Source organism: Electrophorus electricus, chromosome 4 (assembly GCF_013358815.1).
Source record: "Electrophorus electricus isolate fEleEle1 chromosome 4, fEleEle1.pri, whole genome shotgun sequence".
Lineage (NCBI taxonomy): Eukaryota > Metazoa > Chordata > Actinopteri > Gymnotiformes > Gymnotidae > Electrophorus > Electrophorus electricus.
The window spans coordinates 19,387,677-19,413,522 of NC_049538.1; the positions used below are offsets into that span (position 1 = coordinate 19,387,677).

The 25,846-nt window shown below is 46.8% G+C and overlaps 1 protein-coding gene across 2 annotated transcripts; it reads left to right on the forward strand.

The window, feature by feature from the left end:
• Window positions 1-1,296: 1,296 nt before the first annotated feature.
• yap1 (Yes1 associated transcriptional regulator) lies at window positions 1,297-24,590 on the forward strand. Of its 2 annotated transcripts, XM_027012742.2 has the most exons (8): window positions 1,297-1,908; window positions 3,003-3,238; window positions 12,934-13,052; window positions 13,770-13,883; window positions 18,423-18,601; window positions 20,294-20,427; window positions 21,316-21,428; window positions 21,833-24,590. In XM_027012742.2, the coding sequence occupies exons 1-8, from the start codon at window positions 1,708-1,710 to the stop codon at window positions 22,069-22,071; spliced, it is 1,335 nt and encodes a 444-aa protein (XP_026868543.2). In that variant the 5' UTR covers window positions 1,297-1,707; the 3' UTR covers window positions 22,072-24,590. The 2 variants fall into 2 exon arrangements, with proteins under 2 accessions (XP_026868543.2, XP_026868544.2); XM_027012743.2 differs by lacking the exon at window positions 13,770-13,883.
• The last annotated feature ends 1,256 nt before the right edge of the window (window positions 24,591-25,846 follow it).

The window sequence follows — 25,846 nt, forward strand, 5'->3', positions numbered from 1 at the left end:
AAGAGAATAACCTCTGTGACATGTTGACCAAATGATCGAGTTACCCGCAGAACAACAAAGTGGGTGGTCCCCTTGGGGCTGGTCACCGTTAAGCCCCCAGGGCAGTGCTTAGATATGGCCATGGTCGCCGCGGGAAGTTTAGAGCTCATTACTGATCCGAGAATCACACTCTTGCATCCCCAAGAAAGCACGTTTGAATGCCATCAATTTGTCATACCTGATAATTAATTGGCTTCTGTTGTTCTTGTTGTTTCCATCACATTTTTATATATTTTCAGTTAAAATTACGGATGGTTCACTTTTTTTGTTGTTGTTTACAAGAATTTATATATTTCTTAGAGTAGCACGTCGTTCACATTTCATATAATAAAGGGTTATATATTCGCACTGTCTTAATACGGACACGGGTCATTCACAAAACTGTATCTTGAAACTTTCGCAATCAAATCAAACGCTGAGTTTAGTTAGCTTAATTACTGGGTCAGTATAAAGACGCTGAAGATCCCCTGGACAAGAGGGAAAGTATAAAACAACTTTTCAAGTAGGTTCTTTATTGCTTGTACAGTTCCCGCAGAGGATTCATGAGACTTCATGAGCGCTACCTCGTTCAGGGTTCGGGGAGTGAACGCGTACACTGACAGAATCTTGACAAAATAATTTCTCAATGAAACGGGAAGAATGATTTGCATAACAATTCTGGGAAGCGAATGAAACTGTTTTCCGTTGCACGACAGAAAAATTATTGATTTTTTTTAGTGCATCTGTGTTTATTGTTGTTTGATGCGAGTTTGTCTAAACCTTTATCACGAATTAATTAACTGTAAAAAAATACACCTGTACTTACTGTAGTCTTTATGCAACTAGAAATGTATGCGTTAAAACACGTTTAACTTAACAGGCCTGTAGGTTATATAAAATATTTTGTAAACGTTTGTCCTTCTTACTAAATGTTGTCTATTAATGTGTTTAATGTATTTAAATACAGTTCGGACAGTTTGTTTTGGGAACGTTGAACATGCTAACAATCCACAATGTTATTTAAAGCTGTTATTCAAAAGTTGCAAAGTAGACGGCAGATCATAGTGAACACATTTAACGTTACCGCTGTAAAATTGCCTCCCACATTAAAGGAGAGGTTGCTTTAAACCCTCTTGCTCGTCCCGATTAATTACACTAAGACCCGCCTTCTCTGAGTCAGCGGTCACATGAGTCAGAAAGTTTGATGTCCTGCCCAAAGTTTGAGAAGAAGTTGAGGAAAAAAAAAAAAAAAAAAAAAAAAAAAAAAAAAAAAGTTTGGGTAGTGAATGCGCAGTGATTTTCAACTCGCAGTAGCCCGCAGTTGCTTCCAATGTCTCAGTTTGAAGTCCGCAAACTTCGGAAAAGTCAGAAAGATACCGATTGAAACTTCGATTGGAAATTTTGGAAGGAGTTTAACGAAGAAAGTTCGGTAGATATGCGCGTTTTCAGATTTGTCAGTGCGTCCTCGCGAAGCAGAAAAATAAATTGTTGCCTATTTTTTTTCGCGAGACTTGGATAATTACCACTACACTTTTGGACAGACTTGCGGATAAGATTTGGGTTTTTGTAAATTCACGCTTTTGGAATTAATTGTTGCAGTTAACTTGTCTTTCTACAGATTCTGAGCATTTCAGTCCAACATTAGAGCGCTTTTCCAGCGTTTTTTTTTTTCTTTTATTCTTTGGAGCCATGGATCCGAGCCAGCACAACCCTCCAGCCGGCCACCAAATCGTCCATGTTCGGGGTGATTCAGAGACCGATTTGGAAGCTTTATTTAACGCTGTAATGAACCCGAAAAATGCAGTCGTACCCCCTTCTCTACCTATGAGGATGAGGAAGCTACCAGACTCCTTCTTCAAGCCGCCAGAGCCAAAGTCCCACTCCAGACAAGTAAGGCCACCCCCACAGAAACCACAAACTATTTCCCGTATCTTTTCCCCCCGCGCGCTCCGAAACTGTTGTGTGGTCTTTTTGATGACATCATTTCTATTGGTAAACTTTTTAGTGCACGTTTTATACTCCCAGGACGAGCATTTGCACAGATCAAGTACAAACTGGTCGTTTGAACGTGTTTCTTAGAAATGTACACGAATGCGCAAGTCGGGTCGTAAATTTCCACGAACATAAATAATAGCATAATAAAAAATAGGATGATCTTGCGTTCACAGGAAAATACAAACGGCGTGAGGTAGCCAGCAGATATATGCGTTTTGTAAACACTTTAACGCCAGTTCTTATGAATATTCGGATTTTATTTGATTGATGTTTTGCAGTCTTAAATGTATCACTGTTTCATAGTCGAGAGGATGCGAAAATGTTAAAAGCTCGCAGTGAAAACCTTTGCTTGTTTTTGGTAACAGGACGCGTTTTTAATAGTCAGGCTTCACGACTCCTTGAGGTTGCGCATGCGCGGTAGCTCATCTCCTGTCCCCACTAGCAGTCCTATGAGCTTCCCCAGGACAGGCCTCTTGTGTTTCCTGTCTTACTCCCCCTCATCTTAACAAGAGTAGGCCAAACCAAGGCAAATTCACGTCCGCATGTACACGTTTGCGTCTGTTCCTTAAAATGCAACTTTATTCAAACGTTAAATACAACTATAAAAGTATTCCTGGAGGTGTGTACTGACTACACAGCTTGATGCGTCTGTATCGTCCTGTGCGCTTTTGGCACGTGTCCGCTGGGAAATATATCGGATTATGATGTAACCGACCTACCTCACGCGGATTCGTTCCTTCTCATCTTGATCTACTGGAATAGAAAAGTGATTCAGACTGTTTTGTGAGTCACTTAACCTGACATCCCTCCACTCCTTTTTTTTTTTTCACTTATCCGCAAAAGTCATCCTCAATGCAGCTGCCAAACCATCAGTCCATTTAAAGCATCCGTATACTCCGTTTACATCGCTGTGTTAGGTAGCGCTCTTAAAGCGTAGGCCCGTGTGTGTGCGTGTGGGTTTTTATGATCTGTTGATCCACCCTCCCCAGGCTAGCACAGACGCGGGCACGGCGGGTACCATCACTCCCCAGCATGTCAGGGCACACTCCTCGCCTGCCTCGCTGCAGCTCGGAGCCGTCTCGCCTGGCACGCTGGCTGGCATGACCCCAGCGGGCACCTCCCCTCAGCACCTCCGCCAACCCTCCTACGAGATACCTGACGATGTCCCTCTGCCTCCAGGATGGGAGATGGCCAAGACGGCTTCGGGCCAGAGATACTTCCTGAAGTGAGTAGTTTAAGATGCTTGATTCGGTCTGATATTACATCTTAGCCAGCACGTTCACTTTAACATTTCATGTTTAGTGGGTTTTTGGATGGATGTTTGTTTTTTTGTTTGTTTGTTGTTGTTTTTGTTTTTTGGCTTCTCCCTTTTGCTGACTATCTAAAATGAATCTTTGGAAGTGACAGTCTTTTCATAACCAGCTTGGGAACCTTTGAGTACTCTTTGTAAATTTTAGCTGGAAAAGAATTGTAGCGATAATGTTGACACTGTGCTCCAGAAACAGAAGTCTACCCCAGCAGTAGTAGTACTGTAAATCAGGGCATGAAGCAGACGTCTGTGTATGTGGTATGGTCGTACAGATGTGAGTTAAGATCTCAGAGCTGACCTTTTGCTGACATTTGGGTAAGGTTTGTTTGCAGATGCTCACTTCAGGAAGTTTCTCCTCAGAACTGACTGATTTTCCTGTCACAGTGCTGCAGTGCTCAAAATGTATATCTGCAATTCAAAACAATACATGTCTGCTTACCCTTTAGAGCACAGTGAGCAGCATGCGTAAAGTGACTTTAAAAAAAAAAAAAAAATTATATATATAATATATATCCCACCCCCACTCCTATTCTCCCCCTCAGTCGTGGTACAGACCACCCAGGCTGTGATGCCTATGAGTTCAGTGTGTAGGTGATGGTGTGAGAGTGTGCATAGAGCTGAGCCGTGCAGTAAGCAGGCTAAACCTTAGCTGGGGTCTGCATCGTGCTTCAAAGGAGCTGGTCTCCTCGATCTCTGTAGATGCAGGGCCTCTCTCTGATAGGTCAGGGCTGTGTTAGCCTTAGTGCTCAGGCTCGTGTGTGTGTGTGTGGGTGTGCATGCGCACGCGCTCAGTGCCTGTGCAGATCATGTTTCAGCTATGAACAAAGAGCCAGTGTAGCAGGGAGAGAGAGTGGAACACAGGGAGGACTGCTAAACTCATCTGCCCGATTACAGGGCTTGTCCACCCAGCCGGGAGACAGACCCTTCGAGGCAGAGAATGCCACCTTTCCCGGTTGGAAGGAAGGTTCTGTTGCTTTCCAACTAAAGACTGACTTGTTTTGGTAATCGTCTATATCGTGACCTTAACCAAGGCCCATTTGTACCATTTGAATTATCATGAAGAAAAATATTTCCGCTGGAGGCTAAATGAGTTTAAATGTTTGGGTTTTTTTTGTTGTTGTTTATTTTATTATTGCTACTAAATATTTTTACTGTTTCTTTACAAGTTGTGTACCAGTTTCTGTGTATTGTCTCTCTTTTTGTAAATGAAGCTTTTGGGGTTTTGAAATTGATGACCCATCAGACCAATCGATTCTGGACAAACATGATTAAGTTCAGATTGACTGGGATGAAAAGGCGAGCTTTTGAAGCCAGATGTTTGGAGGCAAACATCTGGCACACATCTGCTCCGTTTGGCTTCAGAGTTCTGTGGAGAGTGGTGCAATAAGGGGCTGTGGGAGCAGAGGGGGAGGGGGCATGCGCCGCCCTGCGCGGTCAGACGACTCGCGTGAACCAAGCTGGTATCTGGAAGCTTCCAAACAGCTCCTGCATCAGACGAGGAAGACTATTTCCTATGAGCTAGACGGTCAACTGCTGAGAGTGGTGCATATGCGTGGAAAGAATAAGGCCTGTGTTGGCCGTTTTTTAAAGGACCTCTTCAGTGTGTACACACACACACGCGCGCACACCCGGTCACTTGGGCAGTCCCCTGTCTGTGTGTGGCCATTGTCTATACACTGTTTCATTGGGTGCTTGAATGCACAAATGAGTTTCCGAGACTTGAGCCATCCCCCGATCCCCTGTACATGTGAATTCCTGCCTTTTGTTTTGTTTTGTTTTGGGCTATCAAGAGAGATGGAAGCCTTATTTTCATCTTGTCTCTGTTTTAATGTTGACCTCACCCCTGCGTAGGGTGCATTTTCCCACAAGACCCTGATGTGCTTTGTCGGTGACTTCTCTGTGGGCAGCCTCCCTGATCGGAACTCCATAGAGGTGCAAAGGGTTAGGAGAGCGTAAAGATTTTGTTTGTGTTGTATTAATATGGATATAATGTAGATGCGTATTGAACACGACCAGTATGCACAGAAAATTAGACATTTGAATGCCTTTTATTCTCGGCTTCCAAATTATTTACACGGTATCACATATCAAAGTGTAGATACAGGATATGGCTTGCAGAGTTGCCGGCTGCCTCGGTAAGCATGTACAGAGGAGAAAAAAAGAACCCCACACACTCCTATTTATAAACGCAGGCGGTGTGGATGGGTGGATGATTTGAAAGAGCCAGCAAGTCTCTGAGGGCACCCCTCTTTCTGTCCTCCTTTCTCTCCCTGTTTGCAAACTTGCACACTCTCACTTTCTCTCTCACACCCACACGCGGTCTCTGTTTCTCTGTGTCATTCATTCCCATAGGGTTCAAAGACTGCAGTAAACAGACAGTTTGTGTGTATGTTTTGTGCACGCGTGTGTCCATCATCATTGTTGTCTTTTATGTCCTGCATCTGTTCAGCAGGACTTCTGTTTTGGAGAAGGACTCTGCGCTCCTACCTCGTGTTCCTCGCTGAGTTGTAGAGGCTCGACCTGCGACCATGACACGAATGGATGTCGATTCAGAGATGGGGAGTGACTGTGTGGGTGGGGTTGGGTGAGGTGGGGTAGGATGCAAGAGGGAAGACTGAGAGAGAGCCACTGTATCTCTGGCTTTGTTTTACTGATGAAACTGTAGTGTTATGCAGTCCATACACCAGTAGACCCTTTATATGAACTAGCCAAAAATAGGTGTGTTTGTGTATATACACACACACACACACACACACACACACACACACACGCACACACACACCACTCAGATAAACACCAGATAAGGTTAGATAGATACTCAAAGGTCAGAGTTTCCTTTACTTTAGTGTTCTGGTGTTCATTTTAACCTTGCTTGAGATTAAAGTTACAGAAGTGCCATCAGATACTCTGTGTCCCAGGATCTTTGAACGTACAGATTAAAGCACCTGAAAAACTTTAGAACCCAAGGGGGTATGGCCAGCTTTGCTGATGGTTTGAAACAGATAAAGGGAAGTGGATTATCAGCTTTCATTATTCTGTCTCTCTCCTCCCGTGTCTGCCAGCTTCCATTATAAACCCCATTTGAAGGGAAGAGTGGGAAGAGGTCAACATGGTGTGTTGACCTATCCTTTTTTTCACCCAGCAGTTTGCTGTGAGCTTTGATTTATAACTGGGGGTGGGGGGCACACTGTTTAGTTCTTGCCTGCCTGTTCAAAGATCGTTTTGGGGGCAACCCCCTACTCCCAACCCCAGAACAGAGGGGTGGAGTGGGGGCCTTCATAGGGCAGAAGTGTTCAGGCCAGGGTCATAAACTAATGAAGGGTTCTAATTTAGAGACTCTGGCCGAACACAGCAGGCTAATCAGGGCTTCCGTTGTCTTTATTAAAGCCAGAGCATGCTGGGGTTGGGAGCCCTAACCCTACAGGCAGGTCGGGGCAGGAGGGCCAGTGAGCTGCTGTGATGAGAACCATGCTCACCTCACCCACCTCCTCTCCCCCCTTCTTAAAAAAAAAAAATCTGTTCCTAATCAGCTTTACAAAGGTGTGCCTTATTCCAGCAGAGAGGGTTTCTGCCCTCTAGATGACTGGCTAAACGAACTAACGCATTGCGTGAGAGCTTTTCATCCCATAACCGCGTGGAATACGAACGAAGGAGAAAAGAGTCCCAGTTTAAATTGCTGAGGAGATCCTAGGCCAAGATCCAACAGGGTGGAGTCATTTAGGGAGGAGGACCGGGGGCACCCTGTGTGTAAGGGGCTGCCGGCTTGTGTGGGCAGTTGTCTAAGTCAGGACGCTCGTCAGGTGGAGGTGAGGAGGGTCCCGTTGGAGAAGGGAAACTGGAAAATGAGCGGTTTTCTTGGCGATGCTTGGCAAGCTCGAACTCGCTCTGCCGCCAGCATTGTGTGGCCACAAACTCCATAAACCCCTGAAAGGCCCCTTATTTCCTTATGTAGCTGTTGCCATTTGGACTTTGAGGAAGTTGCTGTACTGCTAAAAGCACAAATTGGGGAAAGCGGCGACACGTTGCACGGGGTGATCTGTCGCCTGGTTTAATCAACATCTGTGTGTTTGGATTTCCTTCACAAATGGTCTGCTGTAGTTTGAGAGAGAAACTCATATTTACACAAGCTTTTGTCTTGAATTCTGTCAGTACTAGCAGTAGTGGCGCAATGAAGTTTGTACTGCTAATCCAGGTGGTAGGTCTACAGAGTACACCTTTTTAGCGGGGTGTCGTCTCTGTATTTTTCTGATGCTAAAAAGGAAAACATTTCAGGTACATGTTTTTGTCGTCTCCTCTCATTTTAACTGATTTCCCCCCCCCCCCCCCCTTGTGCCATTAGTAAATTCTGTTAATGCATTTTGGAATTACTTTAATTTGTAAAATAAAAATATCTAATATATGGATGCCAGGTCTTTATTCCTTTTGAATTATTTCATGATCTATTCAGTGAGACACAGGAACTGGCTCAGTCAGAGTTGTGCACCACCGCAGCAGGGCAGTAGCGTAAGGGCTAGAAGCCATACGTTGCAGGGGCATGCTGGGAGATCTGCTGTAGGGCTGGCTGCTGACTGTTAAACCATCTGGCTTGACCACCTCTCTCCGCTTCCATTTGTAGCATGTTGGTGTGTGGTGGCCTGAACGAGGGAGTGTGAGTTTATCGCAAGTGTGTGCAGTGCAAGTAGAATCCCAGACCGTTCTGCCTCTGTATACCATCTCTGTGCAACACGCGCAAACACACACACGAAAGCCCTACGGCTCTGATGTTCCTGTGCTCAAAATGGCTTCCCTCCAAAACACCAGTTCAAAATCATACAGTTGTGATGCTAAATTTGATCGACTGAGGTGAATTAAATACAAAGAGCGTTCGGTTCTAAGCTGTTTGTTCATGTTGGAAATAGTTTAGTGTCAGAATCTCTTATAGGTATTTATTTGGGTTATTGTTAATTTTATTGTAGGTTTCAGTAGTTTCCACAGCCTTCGTCGGCGTTAGTCACTTGGTAGAAAGTTATTCATTTGGCATAGATTTGTGTTTGCCACATTTTTTGGCTTGTTGACCACACACAAACATGGTGATCTTAATGTGTGCGTGTCTGTGTGTGAGGGAGAGGGGGAAACGCCTTTAACCCAGACATCGGTACTCCCCCGATCCAGTTGGGAATAGCAGCATTTTAACTGCCTCTGCCTTGGAGAGCTGTTTGCAGTTCCCATGGACCACTGGCCTTACACCCAGCGTCACTGTTCCCCTCTCCTGGGTTCTGCACACACTTCTCTGGCTTTCTGTTGCCTCTGTTTGTTTTTCAGCGAGTTTTTCACAGCACCCTCCCCGGGCCGCTTTTTCCAGTCCTGCCCCGCCTCTCCTGCTCCAGGGGGTGGCTAGCGGGTCACTGTGTGATTTCAGGTCCTCCTTCAAAGAAAAGCCTTAATCCTGCCAGTGGGGTCAGCAGGTCACTCGGTAATCTCTGCTGATGACGTCGTGCTGACGGAAGGCCACGCCGCCGGCCCACTCCTTCCGCGGTAGGGCCATGGGGAGGAGGCTGGGCTCACAAAGAAACACCTGTAAGTGGGAGGCGCCCTGCGCATCCTGGCCCTCGCCACCGGCCAGCCCAGACGCGCCCGCTATTCAGTGGTCCTGCAAAAGCCGTGGACTCCGAGGTCAAAGTGAGTCAGTGCTGGATGAGAGCACTGAGTGGGATGTTGACTTAGAAAACTCCAGTCACAGTTCCAGGCGAGAGTCAGCACAGTGTATGACTAAATCCATGGACTGTGTTGACTCTCTGAACAAAGTCACATGTTTGTTAGAGAAAACTCATAAGCTTGAGTGTATGGGTGTACATGCGCGCACACAGTTCTAACAGCTCTGAGCATGCTGTGAGGAACCCGAGTGGACGTGCTCGCCCCCACCCCTTGCTGTTATAAATAACAGCAGCACAATAAACAGGCCCCTGATAATTGGGCCATCAATCAGAGCTGTGTCTAGAGATGTGGGTGGGGCCAGACCCAGGGCTGTGGGTGGGGCCAGGCCCAGTGCTGTGAGACCCCCCCCACCCCCCCCCCCCCCCCCCCCCCCTGGTCTCCTAGAGTTCTCACTACTCACTCATTTCCTCCACAAAAGCTGAGGTGATGACAGCTGGAGAGAGAACCTGAAAGAAAGAGACCCCCTAAGAGTACTACTGCTTTTGTGTGTCTCCTCTCTGTCTCACCCTCGCGCTCTCTCTCCCCAATCTGTTGTCCAGAGGGGTAGTATTGGGCTTGTAGCTCCTTGCTCTCGCTCTCTGTCTTTTTCAAAACCCACACCAGGTTCCTCCAGCTGTCCCCAGCCCCCTGCCCTTCTCCAAGCCTGCCTGGAAACGTCGAGGCCCTCGGAGCAGATCTTGCCCCAGTGTGCACTTTTGACCAGCTAAGTGAAGTGACACCCCCCACCCACCCACCCTTACACACAGCTGGTGGCTCTCCAAGGCCAGCGTGTGCTGCTTTTCCTGAGGAAAGGCTGAGTACTCCCGCCGGCGGGGGTGGGTTTTCGGCCTGCGAGCAGTCGGGCTGCTTTAGCTTTGCGGCTGAGTGATGGCCACCCTCTCTAGCTGTCCCCTCTGGCTGTTAAAAAGCACTGGGCTTATGGTTCCCTCCCTGCTGCCATATAAGACCACACATGCACGTAAGGCGCTACCATGCAGTGTCACCGACTATAAACAAACGCCATTAAAAATAACTGCGGTTGCTTAGCAGAGAACAGAGGCCTCCTTGCCCCTCCTCCCAGCGTGAGCATAGAGAAGAAGGGAAGCGTTTCTGGACATCCACGCGTGCCCTCCGTTGTTTCTGCTGGACACGCTCCAGTTTTGCTCCTGTTTCCTGGTACTTTCCTGAGTGTGTCGGCCGACGGCGTGAAAGGGGGGTTCTGGGGTGGGCTGAGGAGCCAACTAAGAGAGTCGTGCAACAATAAGGGTTTTTGTGTGTGTGTGTGTGTGTGTGTGTGTGTGTGTGTGTATGTATGTGTGTGTGTGTGTGTGTTTTGTTTTCAGCCTGTTAATAGGCTGATTCAGCATTTGGCCTGAAACGATACCTTGTGTTTGTATTTGCAGGCGTTTTAGTATTATGTCATTTCAGGAAACCAGAGCTGGGGGACTGGGCCTCGGGGGCTGTCTCAGACAGCACCACCCTGTGAGAGTCACCGTCTGGCCATTCAGGTGAAGGAATAAGCACGGGAGTGTTTTACATATCGAGTGCAGAACTGTTGCTGTGTAATTCATGTGCACGTGTAGTGGTTGGTCAGGGGTGGCGGGTGGCTATAGTGTGTTTCTAGACGTAATAAAGCCCACCTGTGCTTTGTTTTCCTGCTTCTACCCTTATCCCAAAACCCAAGAGAGGAGAACTCCATGCATAACATCCTGTGGTCCAATTAAAACTCACACACACTGCCCCCTGTTCTCTCCCTCCCTCTGTCTGTCAGAGTTTCCAGCACAGTGGAGGGGGGAGGGGCAGAGTGACACAAAGTGTAACAGGACCACAGCGATCCATTCAGCCAGCGGAGTTCTGAGGGATTGCTTCCGTGCTTGTTTTCTTCTTTTCTTTTTCCTCCTGTGTCTTTTTTTTTTTTTTTTCCCTTTTCCTCAGGGTCATCCCTCCCTTTCCTCCCCAATGACCCTCCTCGAGAGGCCCCCCGGTCTCCCTCATCTGCAGCAGCCTGGGCTCTTTTCCTGGCTGCGCGTGTGGGTGTGGGTGGGTGGGTTGGGGGTGGGGTGGTTTACTGGTGGGTGGGAGGAAGGGGGAGTATTTGGCAGATCCTTTGATCAGCAAAGCATAAACAAGAGGAGGCTTGAAAATGGGTGGCTTAGCAAGGGGGAGAAGTGCTGAGTCAGTGTGTCTCTCTCGTTTTTTCTCTCCCGCTTCCTCCTTCTCTCTTCGAACTCTCACTTTCTTTTTAACTCCGATGCTCTCGCTCTCCGACGTTTTGATTTCCAGTTCTTTGCCTCCAACATCTGGAGGCGGGCTGAGCCGACTTTGATTCAGCGGCTTGACGCTGCACCTTTTGGAATCGTTCAGTAACGAGAGATCTTTGCCGGGCAAGGCGCGCTTCAGCTCGGCGCGCGCGAATCCCACCACGGCCGGCCACGGTGTTTTTGTTTTTGGTTTTTTTAATTTGTTTTTTTGTTTTGTTTTTTCTTCGTCCTCTTCTTCAATGTCAGAAGGCCTTGAATGGGCCCTGGAGGGCAGCCGCGTGAGCGGAGGTGAAAGCGAGGGACGCGGTGAATAGCACGCGGCCTTTTCGGGGGGTCGTAGCTCTGTCTGAGGCTTTGTCCAACGGACGAGGCCTTTAGAACGGTGGCGCCAGATCGCTCAATGGCCTGACACTTCAGTGTGTCGGAGCAGGCAGCGGGAGAAAGAGCTTGCTGGGAGGAGTCCCAGGGACGACCCCGCGTGAAGGGGCCCTGGCCCGGCCTGCCGCCCAACCCCTTCCCACCGTTAGCCTTCCATCTTAATCAGGCAATGGGTCGCAACAAAGCGGCGATTAGAAATGCCTCCCCACTGCCCTGGTGAGTGGTAATGACAGAGGAACAGCCTTGATTATTTTTTGTCCTGGATTTTTTTGGAATTCTTCCCCCCCCTCCCAGAAAATACTGGATGTTCAATTGCGTTTTGCTTCCATAAATGTTGTGCAAGAGCCTTGCGTGTGGTGTCAAAAGCCTGGTTCAGCCGACCGTGGTTGTCTAAGCCCCACATAACAGGTTGCCTAACCTTTAAGTGTGGCAGACTGCTGTGAAATGGAGGAACCTTGCACACCCCACAGGAGCAAATGCCACAAGGCGCTCTCCCAGCCGGCTGGCTTTGTTTAGAGGCTGAATAAACAGGTGTGTGTGTGTGTGTGTGTGTGTGTGTGTGTGTCCGTCCTCATCTGAGATGGTTTTCCTTGAAAGGCACTCGGTTCTTTGTCACACTCCAGCGGTCCTTCTCTCTCCTGCTCCTGAGATCATATGCAATGTGGGCCAAAGTTGACTCTGCTCTGCGACTCCCGGCTCCTCCTCTCTTCCGACTGCAGACTCAAGTTTGTGGAACGAACTCCTAAAACAGGCCTATTTTTAGTTGGGGCAGACGAATGGGCCTGAGCGGAGCCGGGGGGGGGGGGCTCAGCCAAGCCACTGGGGGTTTTGCCCCAGTTCTCTTCGGCTTGAAAGGACAGAAACAGTAACTAAAAGGATCCCTATTTTCTGAATAGTTATGAAGATCACACTGCTACCTTAAGATTGGTTTAAAGAAAGTTACATTGCCATAAACATATCTTTTGAGAGTTGTTCTACAGAGCTTTTGTTTTTTTTGTTTTTTTGTTGTTGTGGGTGGTTGTTTTGTTTTGGATAAATCCCATTGCCCAGTAGGTAATGTCTCCTCAACACTGTGTGGCTCTCTTGGAGAACTGAGGAATAAGTGCGTGATGTTGCCTGATTTCCGCTGACCTGCATCCACTGGCTAAATGTAGCCAAAATCTAACTGGAGTTGATCTAGTTGTATTTGACTGTATCTGTATCTCTGTATCTCTCGCGCTCTCTCTCTCTATCTATCTATCTATGTATAATGCGATCGTTATCCTGAGGTGAGACTTGTCTGCCTCTGTCTCCCTCCAGCCACATCGACCAGTCGACCACCTGGCAGGACCCACGCAAGGCCATGCTGCAGATAAACCAGGCTACCCCGGGCAGCCCTGCACCCGTTCAACAGCAGAACCTCCTAAACCCGGCCTCAGGTCTGCAGTGGAGACACCACACACACGCGCGCGCGCGCACACACACCACACACACACTTGCGTATGTGCGTTTGCATATTTACTATTCCTAGAATATCCATCTTGGCCGTATAGATGATTTAGCAGCCTGCGTTCTGATGGTTGCATATGGATGTTGGCTGTGGTGTGCAGTACTAGAAGTTCCTCCACAGGCCTCATATGCATAGGTGGTGGGAGGGGGTAGCTTGGAGGCGCTTTGGGAGAGATGTAAAAACATGCCTGGTCGTACCCCATGTCCCTGCAGGGCCACCTCATCCACCCGTCTCACCTACCCCACCCCCTGCCGTGAAGACAGTGGAGCCTCCACCGCAGTGATTCGAATGTTCACAGATCCATTTACCCACCTGTAGACTTCACTGCCTCCAGTCTTGCATTTTACCCTCGCTGCAGGCACGTTGGTCCCTGCCGCACCGTCTGGGCCGTGCTTCTGCCGGGCCGCTAAAGTCCTGCTCCCGTAGCCGCCCTGCACGCCGCAGTTTAGCGTTTTCCTCATCCCAGCAAGAATGGCTCACTGACTGGCCAGTGAGTCAAGCCGTGTGTGTAGTGAGCGAGGAGAGCACTCAACTGTTCAGTGCAGGGAAAAACGCTGCACGGAACCCGTTTCGGGTTCGTCACATAAAATGAAAATGTGTGCAGTAAACATGAAGGAGGCACTGTAACCCGGATGTGTTCTGGTAGGACCTCTTCCTGACGGCTGGGAGCAGGCCATCACTGCTGAGGGAGAGATCTACTACATCAACCACAAGAACAAAACCACGTCCTGGCTGGACCCACGCCTTGACCCGCGTTACGGTGAGCGCACAGCCAAGTTCTCCCCTTTCAGGGGGATGGAGAAGGTCAACGTGGAGAACGCCCCCCCCCTCCCCCATGTTTAGTGTTGGGTGTATGAGTATGTGTGTGACCTTTTAGATGACTGGAGTGTGTGTGTGTGTGTGTGTGTGTGATAGTGAGAGGGAATTGGTGTCTGTATGTGTGAGAGTCTTTAAGAGAGACAATTCTCTGAAAATCCCACTTCCTGTGACTCATGTTGAGGTTAGCCAATCCTGTTTCTAACTCAGGACTCAGCTATGTGATGTCTCTGTGCGCACATACACACAAGCGTGCGCGCGCACATACACACACACACACACACACACCATGCACACAGTACTCCTTCTGCCCTTCTCAGATATGAACTTTGGAATTTCACATGACAATAGTCAAAGATTAATTTTCTCGTACCCTAATTTAAAAAAAAGGAAAGAAAATCATTTTTGGTTTAGAGTGTGTACTGTCGGCATGGCAACAAGCACTGGTGGTCTTTCTGAGATCCATTTTTTTTTTCTTGCCTCCCCCTTAATCTCCTCTGCCGGATAAGACTCACAAAGAGATGCAGGCTTTTGCTTATGTCACTTTGAGTTACTCACGCTTGACGTTTCCTCTCTTTATCCTAGATTCCCTCACTTCTGTCCCTTTCCTGCTTATTCACTGTTCTCTCTCTCTCGTGTGTGTGTGTGTGCGCGTGCGTGCGCAAGAGAGAGTGACAGAGAGCGAGCATTCACCCATTTGGCCCCTTTCGTGTTAAAAGGCCAACAGCGGTAATGTTACAGAACAGGTTGCCATGGTGTGATGTGCAGCTGTGCACATGGAGGCGCTCATGGGAAAGGAGGAGACACCGTGTGCAGTGCCTCCAAGAGCCGAAGCTGCTGCTCACATGCCTTCAGCTCTTTGAAGATTTATACGTCTCGACTGTACAAGCCTGGTGGGCCCCAGAATTACAGACGTAATGTGGGGGGCGCAAGAGAGGGAGAGGGCATTAACCCGTTCCTTGCCGCGGACTCCAACTGTCTGGCTGTTCCCGTGTGGCTTTAGGCGACGCCGCCTGTGTTGGGAACATTTGCTGAGTTTATCCTGGGTCGACCAGTTCTGCTGTTTTGTCCTGTAGGACAGATAACAGACAGCGAAGTGATTTTAGTGATGAGTGTATTAATCATACGCTGGCAATAAAGATATTAGAGACCGGGTAAACAGATGGCACTTTTAGATGCGTTTTGGCACATCATCTCTGTAGGTTTCCAGGCTTAACTTGGATGCATTTTGAATCTCTGATCATTAGTGATATAGGAATGGTTTATTTAGAGTTGTTAGAAAAGCAACTGTACTGTACACCCCTCTACGCACCCACCTCCCCACTCTCACTTTCTGTCCCCCCCCATGAGGCCCAGGGCAGGCAGACAGGTCTGAGCCGGAGCCAGACCTCTTTATACTGCAGGCCTGCACCTAATCTCTTCCAGACCTTTTCAGTCAGAGCAAACCAACGAGTGGGAGGGGGGGGGGGGGTGTCTGAGGGAGAGAAAAAGAGGGAGAAAGAAAGGGAGAAAAAAGAAAAGTTAAAGGAAGAAGCCCGACAGCAGGCTCCCCCCCCTTCTCCTGAGAGGCTGGGAGCAGCGAGGAGGCAGGCCTTCAGAAAGCAGGCAGGGCTCGGCGTTCTTGACCCGGAGCTTTCATGTGCGTTTTTTTTCTTCCCTTTTTTTTCACTCTGTCTGCAAGGAAAGCAGGGGGAGTGGGTGTTTAACACAGAGCCTGAAGGGGGAAAAAAAGCCTCAAAGGCGCAGACCCACCTGATCCCGGGCCTGGCACGACCGCTCCTCTCCGTGAAGTGGCACGGCGTCACCTTGGGTTAGCTGTCAGGCGCCATGCTGTGGCTGATTGGCTATCGCTACACTTCAGCGCAGGAGTTGACACCTTGTTGGCTGGGTCTGGGTGATGTCACCCTCTTATGGAGCTCTCGTTTCCAGCACTCAGCTCTGCGCTAACCCTGCCTCCGACTCGCACTCAGACTCCCACACACATGCCTGCTTGTGCACACACACACACACACACACACACACACACACACACACACACACACAGACACACAGACACACTTGGCATTAACCTTATTGGGAAACTGAGGGAGATACACATGTAAACAGTTAATTTGTTTGACATCAGTGTCGTGTTTGCTGTGCGTGTGCACAAACACACACCCAAACACAAAACTCTTTTGAATGAAACCTAATTGGCTGTGTTATCCTATTCATGTCTGTACAAAGTTTGTTTATAGGGTGTATGGCAGCCATCTTGTTTTCAGGCTGTTTGCCCTCCATACCAGATAGTGACAGCCCAACACAGCTGACTTCACTCAGGCAGTTAAGCAATGTCTGTCTCTTTTCTTTTTTTCCTCTTGCTCGCTCTGTCTCTCTACTAACTTTCTCACTTTCTCTGTAACTCTGATGCTTGCGTGCTATCCATCTATCTATCTATCTATCTAGCTAGCTAGCTAGCTATCTATCTCTCCCTCCTTTTCATCGACATTGCAGCCTATCTAGTCAGATGCTGTAGGGACCAAATATTTACCCAGGCTTCAAAGAAAGTGACCCTGCTCGGCTTCGCTCCTTCACAGCACTTCTGGAAGTTTCTAGGCATGCCCATAGTCTCACCTGCCTTCGCAGAGGATCCCCGTGGCATTGGCTAAGCTGCCAGAGCGATGACTTCCCCAGCCTGCTCCACCGGGCCGTGCGGGAGGAAGGACGTATAGCGCTCACTGTCACTCGCAAGTTGTTCATTACAGTTCATGCCAAGCAGTACAGGCATGTATTGTAATTAACAACTGTTGCCAAAGTGATGAACAGTTACTACAGTTATTAACATTAAAAGTGATGATTGTTGAGAGAGAGAGAGAACAAAAATGGGAAAAAATATGTATATTAAAGCTTCATATACACCTACTGTAGACTCACATGCACACTCACAGCTACTTTAATGAATATGTCATGTACTTATACAATTATATCTGCACGCACAGGACTGGTTTAAAATGTAGCTTGATGGCCATAGTATGACACACTCATTCGCACTGAACTTGAGCTCCAAGTTAAACTGCAGGTTTATCAGGAGCAAGCATTTCTGACTCTATCTCTAAACCTCCTCCTCGTTTCTGCTCCTATAGTCCCAGTCTAAACTCTAGTATATCGTCTCTGTTTGGAAGACGGTTGACATTCAGTAAGTGGGTCACAGACATGCCGGGCACATCTAGACTTGAATATAAGGGTGTTTTTTTTTGGGGGGGGGGGGGGGGGGGTGCGTTTAGTGGTGGTTTCAGATTTTTATTTATTTTTTTAAACCTTGAAAACATTTTAGTTATAACATGGAGTTGCTTCACATTTAAATGGTAATGGGGGCAAGATGGAACAGGTTTCAGTGTAGCAGCTCATTAGCTGGGTTTACTCCTGCTCTGGGAACCGAAAAGGCTGTCCTTTTAGTGCCATGGTCCTCCCTCAATAGACCCATATCTATGCAAGATAAGGGTATGAAAGGAGCCCCCCATCACACACACGCACACACACACACACACACACACATCACCACCCCCTGTATACCACAATCACAAAATTCCCACACACTAATAGAGAGCCTCTGGCAAGGTGGGGGAAGTGTGTGTGTGTGTGTGTGTGTGTGTGTGAGGGGGTGAGGCTTGGATTCCCACGGAGAGAGGAGGCCAGAGACTCAATGAAGCCTGAGCGAGTGTAAACACACACTGATTGAGTGGGGACGGGCGGGGACGCTCGCCCGCATGACAACACCAGCGCCGTCACGGCTGTGCTCCCATTGGTGGCCCGAGCGCATAAGTAAACAGGCATGCTGGTCAGTACAGTAACACCTGGCACCTCCCACAGCAGACCCCGCTTGTCCCTTTCATTTACTGGAGTCCCCGGCAGTACGCATGACCTCATTCACATGTACTCGCCTCCCAGCCAGGGAGCGCTTAGACGACTGAAGCGCATTGTTACACGGCACCTGCACTCCTGCCCCGTCCTGCCCTCGCTTCGACTCGGGACATTTACACTGAGATCCTTTGTTGTCCCGTGGAGCTGACAGTGGCCTGTAAACACCGTAGCGCCGCAGCTACGGATCGTGGCCAGCAGTCAGGAGCAGGCGGCTCCAGTACGTTGTTGCGGTCCAGGCGAGTTCTTGTTCAAATGCACAAAGTTTTACTGTGTGTTGGGAGTCTCTGGACCAGCCTGGCCAACATCTCCTTGGACTTCTATGGGTGTTTTTGAGGAATCATTGCAATCATGAACCAGAAAAGGGAATAATGTGCCCTTTTTTTTTCTTCTTTTTTTTTTTTTAAACCGTTACATCAAGGTTTTACATTTGCAAACTACTGCAGTGTATCAGAACAGTTGCAGTGTGGTATCCTTGTCCATATCATACTGCCGTCTTCTACAAGTGCTTATAAGTATTGTAATGTGTGTGTGTGTGTGTGTGTTAGAAGCACAAATGAGCAGCTGTGTGCATTCCTGTGTGCAGCTCTGAACCAACAGCGCATCTCCCAGAGTGCTCCAGTGAAGCCGGGAGCCCCTCTGCCCTCCAGCCCCCAGAATGCGCCCATCCTGGGCGGAAACAGTCAGATGAGGCTACAGCAGCTTCAGATGGATAAAGAGAGACTGCGACTCAAGCACCAGGAACTGCTCCGCCAGAGACCTCAGGTCCGAGACAGACACGCATGCGACACACACTGCATGCACAACATTCATGCATGCACACACCTCTGACACTAGGCCAACAGGAACCAGGCACCAGCACAGTCCTGCTGAAATGGTGCGTGGTGTACTTGCGTGTGCATATCTTTGTTACATAACCGCGTCTCCGATTCGACTCACTTTGAGGCCTGTTGTAAGATGATCCCTTTGAGGCGGCTTCTTTGGTGTCAGAGTCTTGTTTTGTCATGCTTGAAGTTCTGCCAGTTTGCCTACTCTTGTTCAGGATGTGTCTGTCTCTCTCTCTCTCTCTCCGTCTCTCACGCAGTGTCACGCTTTCGTACACACGTGTACGAAAGTGCTCAGCACGGCGCGATCAGCACCGTGCTGTTGAAAGCAAGCAAAGATCTTTACTTTGATCTCGGAATGTGTGTCTCGTCAATCCCGGTATCTTGTGTGGATTGATGAGATGGTCTGTGTTTGTGCGGGAGAGTGTGTTGGAGTGGGGCACTGCGAGAGGTCGGGAATCGGAAGACGAGGCAGGCACGTGGGGGTCCTTGGGCAGACGGGGAAGGGGCGAGCCGGAGCCGGGGGGGGAGGGGCCACCCCTCCCCCCACCCCCCCGCTTTGGAATGTAAACACAGTGTTGACATTGCCCTGCAACCCCCCACCCCCAGTACCAAACTAAACAAACACTGCGCTGTAAGGGCCAATCTGGACTGCTGGCAGATCGCTCTCCACGCTAATGAAGTTCGGCCTGGCCTCGCTGCCTCTCCGAGGCTTTTAATGACTGAATCACTCCTCCTGTTTACTGTGAAACACTGATTTCTTGTGCAGTGAGTAATTCAGGGGAAACTCTCCATGCCCTGTCATTTATAACGTTGTCCATTTGTTAACAAGGTTTATGTCATTGTTTACGGTTCTTTGCGCATAGGAAGTGTGTAATAAAAAGAAGGTGTGGGGAGGAGGGTTCTGACCCCATGCCCTAACCAGTCCTCAATGATGTGCAATAAACACACACCTTAGCAAGAGCTTAGTGCTGTAATGCAGTTAACCACCCAGTTGGGCTGCGGCCATAAAGTTACCGAGGATATTTATGGAGAGTGACTCTTCGCAAACGAGAACCAGATCCGTGGCTCATGACGTGCTAGCTGGGATGGGCATCATGGTGTCATTCAAACAGGTAAAGGAGGAAACTGCTGAGGGAGGAAAAAAGAAACACCTTGTAGGTGAAGAAGTTTTTTCACATGATGTTCGCATGCCTGCCATGGCAAAACCTGAATTGTTTGTTCTCCAACAGAACAGGAGTGCAATTCTTTGTTTCTTTGTATTTGAAAGAGCAGAGTAGCCTTAAGGATGAGCAGAACAGGAGGTTCTGATTTAGCCAGAAGCTTCCCATCATGAGTTCTGATTACAAACCTAAATGTTGGTGACATAATAGTTCCAGTACTAAGCTCAGTTGTCAGTGATGCAATGCTTGATCATATTTCTATTGTTTTAAACAAAACTGGCACCCGCTCTTATTAGAAACTTTTATTACGGCCCCTTCGTGGAAGGTCTGACCTTTTTGAAGCCATGTTACTAGTACAGAAGCATTCAAAACAGCTTGATGTACAGTATTTCTACACATTTATTTCACTAGCGTGAAAAACATTACTATAGTCTTTTAGAAACCATGGCGCGTGTCCGTGTTTTGTGCAGGAACTGGCACTGAGGAACCAGTTGGCCACTAGCATGGAGCAGGACGGAGGCAGCCAGAACCCAGTGTCATCACCCAGCATGCCACAGGACGCCCGCAGTATGACCACCAACAGCTCTGACCCTTTCCTCAACAGGTGACTGCCCAGTACTGTGGTCTTCCCCAGGAACCGCATCCGTTTGAGTCTTGATGACTGTTAGTGGGGTTGGGGCCTCCGTCACTAACAGTAGAATGTAATTGGAGGCTGTACTTTATAGAGCCCTCTAGTGCACTAGTCAGGATGGCATTACTCACTGCTGATCTCCGATAATTTTAAGCTGACGCAGCCGGGTGTTGCGGAACTGACACAAGTAGTCCTGTGTGACTTGTGCAGTCCTTATATATAACAGTAGCACACCACCCAGTGGCCGTTAACGGGAAGAGGGCCCTGTCTGGTAGAGCCTCTCCTCTTGTGAAGGGGGGTGGGGGGGTGAGCAGGCAGCACGGCCCGTGAGAACATGCGGTCTCAGCCTTAGACAGTCCACTGCCCCCCACCCCCGCCCCTTAGCTCTCACAAAGACCCCATTCATTGCGCCACACTCATAACACTGCACACACATCTCTCTCGCCCTCTTCATTAGTATAAGCCTGCTATATTTCCTCTCGCACTGTAGCCAGCGGCTCAGCCTCCCTCGCCTGGGAAGGGCTCTATTTGCAGAGAGGCATTTATTCCCAAGCTCTCGCCAGACACCACCTTTCACAGAGCTTTCAGTCTCGGAGCAGTCCAAGGCTAACTGTCTGTCTGGTTATTTACTAAATGTACAGTTAATAAAATCTCTCAAGTTCTCCGAAGTTGTTGGTCCCTCAGCTGAATAGTTGGTTTTATAGGCCATTGAAGGTAAAATTTGATTTCTCACGTCGAACAGTCAAACATATAGTTTTAATGGAGTTTGTACTGTGAGATGGCAGAAAAGCTCTGATTATGGTGAGGTAATGGTTGTGTGTCTGACTGTTCTTCTGTGTCTGTCTTAACCCCCAACCCCAGTGGGACGTATCACTCCAGAGACGAGAGCACAGACAGTGGCCTGAGTATGAGCAGCTACAGTGTTCCACGCACTCCAGACGACTTCCTCAACAGTGTGGATGAGATGGAGACAAGTACAGTGCTTAAAAATATTCATTAAAATCCGATTCAAGTGCAGTCATGTGACACAGCCACCAAAGTGAGAGTCTAAAGAAGCCTAGTTGCTCTTGCTCTGTGGTCACTAGTTTCTCACCGTCTTCAAACATGTAGCCCTTACTTTCACTAGATTGGTAGCCATCGCATGATATGAGGTGGGGAAGGTCAGGAATGTGTAACAACTAAACCGAATCAAAATTCAGTAAAATTCTGGGTTGGGGTGGATCTGGGTGGTGGATGAGGGAGAACAAAAAAAAACAAAACAAAAAAAAAACTTTATAATGCACCGTGCTTTTAAAAGCTCTACTAAGGTCAGTTATGGTTATAAACAACAAAAGTGAGCCGTTTACATAAATCCATCTTCATCCTCCTTCACCCCCAGGTGACTCCCTCGGCCCTGCTTCTATGGCGACGCAGCCAAACCGTTTCCCTGACTACCTGGATGCCATCCCCGGCACCGACGTGGACCTGGGCACGCTGGAGGGCGAGAGCATGGCGGTGGAGGGTGAGGAGCTGATGCCTAGCCTGCAGGAGGCCCTGAGCTCCGACATCCTCAACGACATGGAGTCGGTGCTGGCAGCTACCAAGATTGACAAGGAGAGCTTCCTCACCTGGCTATAGGCGTCCTGCTAGCACCACCACGCCACCCCCTTCCACACACACCGAACTGCTGCCTGGTCACATCTGTGGAGGAGGTGTAGATGCTTTGCTATGTTTTCTTCCCCCTCCCCTCCTTAAAGGACATTTCACTCCCATGGACTTTGCTCTCGTTTTCCTCCCACATTCGGCACTCACGGCTTGTACGCAGTTGTAGAGGCAGAGTTTTTCTTCTTCTTTTTTCCCCCCATGTCTGCATCCTCAAGGCTGGCCCATGAACAGACGATTACTTACAAGAACCCGCATCTCCCTCATAGCTGATAGTCTGTGTGTTTTCCCGCTCTGAGCGCGTTTCTCTGAGGGCTTTGTCGTTCGGCCGAGAGTGCCGAACCCTCATCAGGTTCCTCCGTGACCCCACACTCTAACCCACCCACAGCCAGAACCAGCCCTGCATCCTCTCTTCCCACCTTCAGTTATCGTGATCCTGGCAAACCAAAAGGAGCAGTAGGCCTAGATATCTAGCTGTGGCTTATAATGGGATGGAGCTCTTGATCTCTGAGGGGGTTGAACCTGTGGCTTTGGGAAAGCGAGTGTCCCTGCTTGGCTGTGCCAGCACATCTAACTAGGAACCTGTAATCAAGTGCCTTCAGTTTATCACTTAATCTCTTAGTGGAGCAACTAAAACATCATGTTTCTTCTTTATCTTTTTATAAGGTAGTACACCTTATATTTCAGAACAAAATCAACCACATTCTTTTCTATTTACCATTTTCATTAATCAAAAATTGTCTTTCAAAGGTTATATAAAATGTATTATGTTGGGAATTAGGAGTCTTTTTTATAAACCATAGCCTGTTTGTATGACAGTCTTATTTAAGTCTGATTTTTATTTTTTTCCTTTTTTTTTGACTTGATTATTGCATTTGTGTCTGATTTGATCAAACTGATTAGTTTCTCACTATACCTGATTTCTGTTGGTTGTCTTTTGCCACTCTAACATCATTTGCCTTCCAGCACATTTCTTATGTCTACTAAAATGGCAGATATCATGGAATATCATTTGAATACACGAAACCAATTGATGCTATTACCCAGTAATCAGTGGAGAATGGTCTCCCTAGATTGAAATCTTTTTTTGTATACCAGTATCTAGTTTTTATTATTTTTGCATATTTAATGACAGTATCCTATGAACTGACAGCCAAATGCAAGGAACAAACAGGTCAATGGAACTTGGCTCAGCTGTAACTTGTGAACAGCATGAACTAGAGGATGGATGCCTTTGCTCTGGGACCCTTTATAAGCGATGACCTTCAGACTGGTGTACAATGCTGATGAAGCAATGGTGGCTGGAAGTGATGGTTCTGCTATGTTTTAGATGGTTAAGCAAGTCTTGAGGGTTAGTGGTGTAGAGTAGCGCTTAGATGGTACTTGATTTGGGAATTGTGGTTATGGATGATGGTTGCTGTAGACTAATGGAAACAATCAGTTATGATTTCTGTCAGGATTTTTTTTTTTTTTTTTTAAAGGCTTCCAAAGAATTTTGTTTTGGTTTTTTTTTTTTGTTTGGTTTTGTTTTTTTTCCTGTTAAAAAAAACAAATAATTTATCATATTCTTTTGTGTAACATATGGCATAAGCTAATGAAAAAAACTCCAGCTGATGACTTAACGGTGGATATTTGATTAATTATTTTCTCACAATCTCCCATACTGATTCCGTACTAGACATTGGTTGAGCAAGTTACCTATAACTGTTACCTACCACGGCCTTGTCCGAATCGTTTACATTGATGTAGAGAGAAACACTACAGAAAACTCTTCAACGACAATATTATTGCGAATGCTTTATACAGTGACAAGATGTGTATTTTCAAATGTTTACAAGATTATTGCCCCTACACTACGTAATGTTTCAGTGATGACATTCTAAATGTATTTTTGTTTAGTTAAGGTTTTGATGTACTATGGTTTATTTGATGTTCTACATATATCCCTACATTTACAGATGAATTTTTCCTTTGAGTCCATGTGAACAATGATCAATGATCAAAATTTGTGATCAAATCAGGCAAGCTGTGCCACTGTGATATGTGAAAAAATGCTAAGTAATATCTGTAGAGTAAAATCTATTTTGCAGAAGTATAGTATTGATGGCGAACACTAGTGAGGTAAAACAGTGTTGGAGAAAGCAATGCAACAAATTTTTATAAATTGTTGGTACAGTGCTGGTGTTGCACGTTTAAAAGAACATTGCGTAAAATGTGTATGTTACTTAAACATGACTTTATGCGTAGTTAGTGTGCAGCTCTCAAAAATATATAATAACTTTACAGTTTGTAGTGGTAGTACTAATCAGCCAAGTTAAAGGATTGGTATTTAGATCTCTCTAAATGCACAAAGAATGAATTTATCCATTTATGACCTTTTTCTTTTTTAAAATAGATGTATGTGCATGTATCTTAAAACCTTATGTTCTGTTACAGTCTATCTCTTTGCATAATACTTTAAAATGGGTCTGTAATAAAGTATATACTTTGTTGTACTGGCTGAATTTAATCACTTATCTCTAGAACCTTTTAGTAATTGGAGCAAAAATATTTTTTAACATGTTCTGCTAATATTTAAGTCAGTTTTGTTGTGTGCAAAGCCTGTTAAATTGATCTGATTATTTAGAGATTATTTTCTGCAAATGCTACAAAATGTATATACAGTAAGAGGGTATGGAAGATGTTTCATAAAGCAGATCAAAAACAACATTTAAGCATATTAAATTTACTAGACAATTGTCACAATAGAACATGTCTTGAATGCAAATTTGTATTAAACTACTACTTCTGAACCCAAAGAAACCAGAGTGAGGATTCGAGATGTGGTGGGTAAAAATGGTCATGAATCTTATATTGCCAGATGTGAGTAGTATGAGAACAAGTATAGGACACGCTGGATAGTGCACTTTGAAGTATATTGGGTGTAGTTTGAAACCAACATAATTCAGCCATTCCATTAAATTGTTTTGATTAAAAGGACTTTGAAATATAGCCAGTGTAAGTGGTCATATCAATGCTACCTACTTCAGTCAAAAATGTAATCTTGGTGAGTTAACTCTGACTTCACTGTACACCCCCATTTTGTGATACAGAGAAATACAAGAAGCCAAATGTTATGATAGTTTGTAAACAATGCAGATATTTCTCTTCCATGAAATGGAACATTTCAGTCAGCTGTACATTTAAAAACACATTTTCAGTAATGAGTTGTGAAATACTGACCTGTAATTCTCTACATTTGACCAATTCTTTAAAATGAAAAGCAAGAAAGATCAAGGACACCTCAAGCCCATAATGACCGAAATCCATCTGTAAATGCACTTAACCAGTGACAACAAAACGCATAGCACAATAGTACGACCTTTGAGTCCCTTCATAATGAAAATCAGTTTCTTATGACAGTGAGGCTGTGTAGTGATTCCATTATTATATGATGGCATCATGTTCCTCGCTGAAAGATAAGAAATAGCACGGTTATTTGCCAAATTTAAACATCTGACATTCACATTTACACAGAAGGACAAGAGTTTTATTAAGTTAGTCCAAAGTTATTTGACATATAAAATCATGAAAATATCAACTAAGTGATAACTTAAGTAAGAACTGATAAAATTGGAATCAATTAACCTGATGTAACCAGGCTGAGGAGGGGCTGTACTCACATGGGTCTGTAGTGGCCCAAGTGGCGTGAGCAGGCTAACCTGTAGCATACACAGCCAGCCAGTGTTATGATGAAGGCTAGCATCATCCC